General features: G+C 47.0%; 1 protein-coding gene across 1 annotated transcript in view; it reads right to left on the reverse strand.

Annotated features, from left to right (window-relative positions):
- The window catches only part of DELE1 (DAP3 binding cell death enhancer 1), a 20,262-nt gene extending 12,563 nt beyond the window's left edge, over positions 1-7,699 (reverse strand). Inside the window, exons 1-4 of the mRNA XM_082771343.1 lie at positions 7,506-7,699; positions 7,021-7,141; positions 6,735-6,855; positions 6,216-6,359 (exon numbers count right to left, since the gene is read on the reverse strand). Coding sequence (XP_082627469.1) covers positions 6,216-6,359; positions 6,735-6,855; positions 7,021-7,141; positions 7,506-7,654 — 535 coding nt within the window. The 5' untranslated portion in view covers positions 7,655-7,699. The remainder of the gene's footprint in view (positions 1-6,215; positions 6,360-6,734; positions 6,856-7,020; positions 7,142-7,505) is intronic.
- Positions 7,700-9,535: the final 1,836 nt, after the last annotated feature.

A 9,535-nucleotide genomic window follows, 5' to 3' on the forward strand; every position in this document is an offset into this window, starting at 1 on the left:
CCCAAAGGTGCCAAAAGACAGAGAATCTCCTGCTTCTTCTGGAAGTTTGTTCCAGCAACTTGTAATCACTGCTTTAAAAATCTGTGCTTTGTTTCAAATAAAAACACATCTGGTTTCTGCTCCCTGGCATTGGCTCTTCCAGGTTTTTTTTCTCTTTACTAAAAAGCCCATTCTCTTTTTTCAAAGTCCCGTTACTACTAATCAACCCCTCTTGATTCTTTTCTGTGATTCTAAACAGACCGAGCTGTTCGTGTCTTTCAACTGAAGCACTTTTCTGCCTGAGTTGATTAATTTTATGACTTTTTGCCACTATTCCTGAATTTTCAACATTGTTATTGAAGAGCAGACAGTCTCACCAGTGCCATGGAAAGGACAAAACTGCCTCCTTATTTGAGTTCATAACTGCTTAGTTTGTGAGAACCTTACTCCTATTGCTGATGCCTGAAGCATCACACAGATCTCGTGCCTAGGTGCTTGCCTATCCTAACTCCTTTTCCAGGTAATTTCTTTGTAGGGTACAGTTCTGCTTCTGCAAAGGGGTGATCAGACATGCTATTCTGGCTGTGCTGGATGCAGGCTTAGGTTATCACCCCCGAGCATCCCACTTGCACACCGCCGCCCTCTCAGATACGCTGACGCGTTCAGCCACTATCTGTCTGGGTTCAGCCTGAATTATCTAACAAAAGCATCTACAGCAAAAGCTAAGCCACCTCGCTCTCGACAGAACTGTTGGAAGTGATTACACAAGCATTTACACCAGCTGCTCCAAGACTGCGGTGACCTCCAGCAAAGAGGACGAACATCGAGGTTTGGCTGAGGCCAATTATTTTTTTTAACCCAAATCACCAGAAGTAGCTCGGCCCCACCGGGCACCTAACGCCAGGTGGTGAAGCCTGGATCCCTGAAGCCAGCGCTGCTTGCAGAAGTAGCTGTGCCCTCCTCATGTCTCCCCATTGCCCTTTCGAGCTGTGTGGGTGTAGAGCAGGGAACTAAAATGAGTGAGAAATCAGTCTTTTTGGGGTCCCGGTTCCTTGATTCCCATCACCATATGGCTCTGCAGATGCTTGTGCTGGCAAAGGGGCAGAAGCAAGCGTGCACTAGGCAGGATTACTTCTTCTGGTGCCTGCACCATCATACAACACACACGGAGCTGTGACCCATGTTCCAGCTGCAGCCTCATTATTCCTAGATAAACGATTCCCCTCTGGCTGTATTAAAATGTATTTTATCTGAACAAGTCCCACTCACCCAACAAGCAAGATCACGATGGCAAACACAATTTCTATTTATCATTCCACCAAAAGTAATATAGTCTGCAAATTTATTAGTTGTGCTTTACATTTATTTTCAGAACAGACATAAAATTATCTGATCTTTCTCACCGTAGGACTCTCTCTCTTGTTCAGGTATCTCCCTCATGATGTAATTTGTTTTTTTACCACATACACTACAGCAAATCTCATGAAAAAGAAATCCGTATTAAAGAAATTGTCCAAGCTATTTGTTTAAAAAAACATTCATTCTTGCTTGCTTTGAAGAAGCTATTAGCATGCACAACCATCCCATGCCCCCCTCCCACTGGAAGTCTCTCCTCACTCAAATCCCAGTAATCTCCCCAGATTAGAGCTACCACTCCCAGAGAGCAGATCATTTAGAAGAAAACACGGGGAGCAGCCAGTCTGGACACCCAGACCCATCTCCTGACAGATGAAGTTAATGAATTCTCTCGGAACTCTCACTTGAAGCTGGGCAAGCCACAAATCAAAACTCTTCACAGAGATCATTACTCTTAAGACTTGGCTTGTCTCACAGCAGCCCTCTCAAACCCGGCACAGGAGCTAACACATTGTTTAGGTTCCTTCAGCAGTGTATGGAGAAATAAAAGCACCCCCCAGGCAGCAATAACGCTGTTCTACTTCAGCAGAATGAGAAGACCAGCTTAGATTAACCTTTGGACTAGCACTAGGCAATACAAGTTCACCCCAACTGTTTGTTTCTTATTTCCCAACATAAGGTTCCAGGGCAATATTTGAGGAATGGACAAGCTTCAGCAGAACTTCACAGGAACCGGGTTTTGTACAAATTCATTGCTCTACTGCACTCACAGAGGTTGTTAATTTATTTGTAAGGTTGTAAGAGCAAAGCACGTAAGAGCTGGGAATACCACAGCTCGAATTTTCTGTGCAACTGTGTTTCTACTTCTTTAAGCATGTGTTATGATGTATCATGACTCTGCATCCTTTTTTTCCATGTGATCTTACAGTTTTGGCATACTGGATGCCCAATGCTCACATACTCAGCAGCTAATAAATATTTTGTATTTCCCCACTGTTCATCCTGCACTTTATCAAATGTTACTCAAACCTAGCTCCAAGTGCAGAATTATTAATCTTCTCATAGATAGTCTAGATTGCTCATAATGAAACATCCAAATGCTTCACAGGAATGAATTCACAACAAGCGCTGGCCAAAATCCAGGACTCCTGCCTCATGGAAAATTTTAGTGTTTCCAATTGGTTTCATTGTGCTTTGAAATGAAAACACACTTTGAAAATGTTTCTAATCTCAGAATTGAAATAGCAAATTTTACAGTCCTGCCAGGGGTAAAAAAACAACTGCCCAGGGCAACATTCAGCTGCTGTAACACCACGACTGGCTGTAATTACCCGCTTGTTCTCTATGTGACTTTCGCTTTCCACAAAAAAGCTTCAAGCGAGGCAAAAATTGCATGAAAAAATAGGATGTGATCATGTACCTGAAGACTCGCTGATAGTACTATCTAGTATTACATTTAAAGCAACTTTTAAGCAAATTTCCTAATGTTTACTTAAAAAAAAAAAAAAGTGTTTTAAAAGAAATAGTTTCTAACTTGTTGTGTTATGTTAAAACTGTTATGGGTCATCTGCAAAGCTGGGATGTTTGTGTACATCACAAGGACCTTTGCCATTCAAGATAACAGAGTAGCTGACAGCAACAGCAGATTGTCACTACATGTAGATCAGCAGAAGCAAGCCTGGAATCTAACCCAAATGCTGAAAGAAAGGGTGAGGACACGGAATTCCCTGTAGAAGGTCCTTTGCCACTGTTGGCAACAGCAAAATGGAGAAATAAAGGTACATTTGGCTCCACTCCAGTTCTGCAGGTTTGTTCTCTAATGGCAAAACTTTTCTGCCAGACATCTGTCCTTCCCTTCCTTCTGCTCTCTCCAACTTCTTGCTGCATTCTGACAGTCGGCCTGAGTCCCGTTCAGTAGCTAAACACTGGGAAGAGATTCCTAAGCTTTATGCAGCTTTTTCTGCAGAAAGCCAAACATACTCTGAGAGAAGGGTCTCTCATTAAGCATCACCTCACCAAACTTCCCATCTCAAACTTTCCAGAGAAAGATTCACAGGACTTCTCAACATTACAAGGCTTTGTATTTTTTGAGACTCTTTAGTGAAAATTACTGAATCTCTTCACCCTGACTTTCCTCAATAAATTCCCACAAAATAGATAGACAACATAATGTGAGAATGCAACCCAAAGACTTAAATATAGAGCAAAATCAAATTATTTCTGACTTACATTATCTCTGGCAACTGATGGTAGAAGGTGGTTGGGTAGCACATATAAGAAACAGGAATTAAAAAGTCATGCTTTTCCTGGCCAGACTTTCCAGCAATCAGCTGTTCTGTGATCATCTCAGCAGGTTTTGGCTGGATCAATTAAGTTTAATCTGAATGGGTAATCACACAATGATTCAGTTTAATCTGAATGTGTAATTACCTAATCACTTTTTGGAACCCATTGCTCCTTCTGGCCACATAGCAATGACTTCCACAATTTACCTGTGCTCTGGCCAAACACGTACGATCTTTTGCTTTATCCACACTCGCGACCTGACCATTTCTGTTCTGCCTATCAATGTGTACTATGAAAAGTATTGTCCCCTATTCATCTTCCATCCATATTTTTAGTTTCACTGAGCACTAGCACACCCTTTGCCACTTCTTTTTTAAACCGAAGAGACAGTCTCCCTTTATATGTAACTGACTCCTTATCATCCTTTTCTATGCCATTTTGGTCACTGTTTTTAAGACAGAGTGTCTGAGATGTGGCTGCACTGCAGACTTACCAGACCTATGATACTGTTTTGGCCTCGGTTCCTTCCTTTACATCAACCAACATTTCATTTACCTCACTGCTGTAGAGCACTGGCAACATTTTCAAAAACACATCCACAGTAACTTTAGATGACCTCTCTGCAGTGTAATTATTAATTTGACATTCCTCATTCTGTATTTTCAGTTACAGTCCCCTGTGCATACTACTTTAACCTACCTTGAAATTACCCTGTTTTTAGTTCTTGTGCAATCTTTTGCTGTGACTCCCAGGTTTGACTGTCCTGAATAATTTTGTACTACATTTGCTTCTCCTGTCACCTCGCTCATCAGCTTTTTCCAAATCACTGCTGACTCTGCTGAGTGGACCAGGTTCCTATAAAGCACTTAGGGGAATCCACCGGTAATGGCTTTCCATCAGAAAACTATTTCTTATACTTTAAGGAGTTACTAGCCTAAGAGTGGTCCCTCTGTCTTCCCTCGCATCAGCTGTATTTCTCCAGATAGCTTTGTTTTAGGCCCTGCTTGAAAGATTTTCAAAAAGCTAAAAGCTGGATAATCTTGCTCCACATGCCTGTTGACTTCTCCAGAGAACTCTAATAGACTTACAAACTATAACTCTGTTCTCTGTTAAGACTCACATAATGGAGCAAGCTGCTAAGAGAAATGGCTTCCTAAGCCCTTCCAGACCTTTAATATAGCACACTCATCCAGGTATCTACCATTTCTATTCCATGATACAGTTTCTATCACCTCATAATTACATTTTTTTTTCAGTTCTGTGGCTCAAACAACCTCTCTTTTCAAAGGCTAGCGCCTAATTTGTCATCGTTCCCTCTCCTGGTCATCCAGCAGATTTAAGCACTGGATTACATATCATCATTAGAGGCTCAGCAATTTCATAGCTTCCGGAGAGCGTCTGAACAAAGAGCACGTGGCCTTAGAGACTTGTCACTGTTCAATTTATCAGTTTGCCTAAAAGCTCTCCCTATTGACTCTCAGTAGGAAACTGTTTGTCAGATACAGACACATTCACTGCTGAAGGTTCAGCTGTGCCAGCTGAAGACAGCGCTGTCTCCACTTACTCCCCACCGCTTCTCCCAGAGGTCCATGTCCAGTAATCTGCCAGTGAGGCCGCGTATCTGAGTGCTTCTTAATACGCTCCAGGCAAAAGCAGATGGGTTAAACAGTCTAATTGGCAGTTTAGGTAAATTAACCTGGCTGTTTTCCTGGAGCTAATTAGGAAACATGGAAACAAAATGCTCCATTTGCCAACTGATGGGACTGGTAACCTCTGGCAGGAGATGGATTTGATAAGCAGCGATGGGCAGTAGCTTAAATCAGCACAGCAGAAAACAATGAATGGGGAAGCCCCCCAGCCTCTTTTGCAACACCTTACATCTCCTACCTAACATCTGTGGGCTTTTTTTTGGTGCTGCTTCTACACCATGGGTATATGTTGTCCTTCCTTTTACCTGCTCCTGCTTTTAACAGTTTTCCTAAAGCTATTATTAGTATTTATGTATCTAGTGAATAACCCTACTAAAGACTTCATCCGATCTTCCTTGATATGACTTCACATTTTACATGTTATGGCACACTTTCCTGGATGAGACTTCCATTTTTTGAAGTGTATCTTCCTACTTCTGTAAGACTTACTTTATTAAGAATTCCTTTAATACCTCCTCCCACTATTTTGTCTGCAGCATAACTGCTCATCTTCATCTTCCAGGAAGAAAAGAATTCCTTTAGCTTCACACTGCACAGCAAGTCTCTCAGATCACTGTTGCACTATTCTCCTGAACATTCGTGACTGCAAATGTCTGTCTACACTAAAAGAACAGAATCTGGATGCTGCATCCTGGTCACCAAGGCAGACCAGCATTGGGAGAGCCAACGTTACTGCACAGTTATACCACAGGCACCTCCCTGTCTTCAGGAGTTTTTTTCCTCCTGTCTCTGGATTCCCGACTCATCTCTCCAAAGTTCTGTCTTTCCACTCTGATCTCCCTCCTCAAAGTTTCAGCAATGGCAAAATGTTTCTTGGATGCTAGCTTTCCCTGGGGGAAACTCAGACACTCAGAAGTCCTTCTACAAATATCACATCATACATACCTTCTTCTGCCCAGAGCTGGCTCTCTCCTGGACCTGAGGGGATGCCCGGGCATGAATTCTCTGGTGCAACCTCTGGACCTGCTCTCTGCAAGAAGCAGGGCCCCAGATGCACACTGGGACAACTGGTTGAGGCTTCGGTCCCCACTGAAACGTAGAGCACAAAACAGTTCCTGTGAGCCACGCTGAATCTGCTCTAAGAGGGAACACACAACTGCTTACCTACCAAGTTCCCTTCTCTGCTCTGGCCATGAAGCCAAGCAGGAGGAAGGCGTGTGGAGTAAAATCCAGAACAGAATACAAAAATAAAGAGAGGCAGAATGCAAACTGGGATTGCACCAAATAGGTAAGGAAGAGTGAGATTCCCCTAACAGACACCAGCCCTCAATCTCTCCAGAGAGCTTGAAACCTGCCTGTCAGCTTCTGACAACAGCAGGACAGAGGTTAACTATCGGGAAGCAGCAACCATGTCTGAGAGCCAGATCCTCCCACAACCCCTTCTCCTGTGCCAGAGCTGCTGACCTGTCTGCTGAGCGGGCAGTGAGGAAAGCCAGGAAGATCTGTGCTCCCTCCTGGCGTCCGGCAGCGATCGCAGCCACGAGATCTGTTTGACCAGCTGCAGAAGAAGCGCGGCCACTGCCCCCTGAAGAGAAGAAGACACAAATGAAAGATCAGAGCCCACTTTGTGAAGGGCAGCGTGGCCACAGCTCGGTCTTGGGGAAGCGTCCCACCCTGCTGCCCTCCCAGCGGGGCACAGCAGACACCCCGAGGCCTGCAGGCACCACGCTCCCCGCCACCCACTCCTCACCCAGGTGACGGCATCCAGCACGGAGTAGCGGGGCACCAGCCCGGGCAGCGGCTGCCTCCTTCCTTCTCGCTCCTGGCCATCGTGGGGCCGCTCACTCTGACACCTGGGCGCGCTGCAACACCTGCAAAACACCAGGGCTGTGACCACGACCACCAAGACCAAGCTGTGACAGCAGCCACCAAAGCAAGAGCCACCAAAGCAAGAGCGTGACAGCAGCCACCGAACTCAGCGTGTGACAGGAGCCACCACACCAAAAGCCACCACAGCAAGGCTGTGCCTGCAGCCCCCAAACCCAGCGCGTCGCAGGCGCCACCAAACCATGGAAGGGCGTGAGAGGAGCCACCAGAGCACGACTCAGCACAGTAAGGGCGCAGCAAGCACAGCGAGCAGGGGACAGCGGCCACCTCAGCAGGGCTGTGCAGGGAGCCCCCGAGCACCGGAGCTGAAGCCGGGCGGGCTCGGGGCCGGGCCGGGGCCGCACTCACCGCTGCGAGCCGCGGCTGTCGGGCGGCTCAGAACCGGGACCGGGACCGGTGGCGGTGGCTGTGGATGTGGCAGCGGGGCCGGGCGGCGGGCGGGCGGGCGGCAGCGAGCAGCGCCCGAGGCCGCCGCGGCCTAGCAGCAGCCGCCACATGGCGGCCGCGGCACCAGCGAGCGGGCGGCGTTGCCGGGAGACCGCGGCGCAGAGCGGCCCCCGGCGGCCATGGACGGGGCGGCGCGGCCTAGGGGAGCGGAGGGCTTCGGGCGGCGGCTCCGGGAAAAACCCGGAGCCTCCGGGGAGCCGAGGGGCTGCGTGGGTGATCCCCTTGTGGCTTCTCAGGACTTGAAGCGGGGTTGTAAAAAGGATGGGGAGTGACTGTGCGCGGTCTGGCGTTGATAGGGTGAGGGGGAATGGCTTGAAGCTAAGAGTTTAAAAAGAGGTCTGGGTTAGGGGTCAGGAGGAAATTCCTCCCTCAGAGGGTGGTGAGGCACGGGCACGGGATGCCCAGAGGGGCTGTGGATGCCCCATCCCTGGAGGGTCAGGGCCAGGTTGATCCTGGGCAGCCCGATCCAGTGGGGGCCATCCCTGCCTGTGCTGGGGGCTGGCACCGGGTGATTTTTGGGGCTGCTTCCAACCCCAACCCTTCCACGACTGGTTCCTGATCCAGAGCAGCCTGCAGCAGCAGCTGAGACAGGCTCCTGAGCCAGTCATGGTTTAGCCAAGGAGATGCTGCGTACTGCCAAGCCCTTCTACAGCAAAACCATAGTGTCAGGTGTGATCAGAAACTCAGGTAGTCCTGAAATCGGTGATGTGATTAAGTATAAATGTTCATAAGTGGGAAATGGGTACATATTTGAAGTGCTGGTGAATAGAAATGTGTCAAAAGCACATTACACTTGGGTCATGCGTGAGCCTGCCCCCACCTCTGTCGGCAGGCGGCCCGGTTCCATGTCTATTGCTGGTGGGCTCCTGCCCGCTGCTTGCTGTCTGCCTCCGGGTTTGCTTCGACTGCCTTGCAGCAGGAGATGGCAGAGTTCCCAACCAGCAGTGTGGCACGCCTGTGTGAGAAATAGATATGCTTCATATTCTCTTTACCCTAGTGGTTTCCTTCAGAAGTATGAATATTGCTGCCCCTGTGCTCATTCCAGCTGAACTGTGTACTTTAATGTTTATTTCTTAGTTCCATAGGCACAGAAATTCTTGGTGATTCTGGCAATTTGTCTCTTTTTCCAGAGTATGGTTTTCCCGTTGCTGGTAATTCTTGTTATGAACTCATAGCTCTTGTTCAGTGTAATCCCTGCTATATGCGTGGCCGGCTGCAAGCTCCGAGCGGGGCTTTTCAGCAGATGCAGAGCTGTGCTCTCTTCCATCAGCCTAGGAGCCTGCTCTAACTACCAAATTTCTTTTGCCTTTTCATGGCTTTTTTTTTTTTTTTTTTTTTTGTAGTGTCATATATGGGACACACCCTTTATCCTTTTCACCCCAGATTTGTCCTTATACCTTAATTACCAGGTCATTTAGTTGTCTGTTTTGGTAAATGTATCTATGTGAAGCAAACGATGTTATGAGTGTTTCATGTTAGCAGACTGGTATCTCCTTGGCTACTAAGTTTGTCTGGGGATGAAGACTGCATGCACGATAGAAATATCGGCACTTTCAGTCTATAATCTTGCCTTAATTTTCTCTCTCATCAAGGTGGTATCAGTAATTAATGCCCCCAGAAAATTCAGCTGTCTTTGTTGGTATCGTTTCATCCAAGATCTCCCAGCTAATCACGGCGTTATCGTTGCTGTTAGTCCTCGTTTTCTTTCAAGTCCCCAGCTGTTTGGTGCACGATACTCTGTCTTTTCTGCAACTGGCGAGTCAATAGCAGAGCTAATCTGTTTTGATTCATATCATGAGGATGCCACAGGAGCTGGAACAACTTCAGTTGTGCGGTTGCTGCACATTTATTGCTTTTACTCTGGAGAAGGCAAATAGCTGAATGAAGAGGAGATGAGAGGGAAGCTCTGAGAGATGAGGAAGGGGCCTGTG

Source organism: Aythya marila, assembly GCF_965140915.1.
Source record: "Aythya marila genome assembly, chromosome: 14".
NCBI classification, from domain to species: Eukaryota; Metazoa; Chordata; class Aves; order Anseriformes; family Anatidae; genus Aythya; species Aythya marila.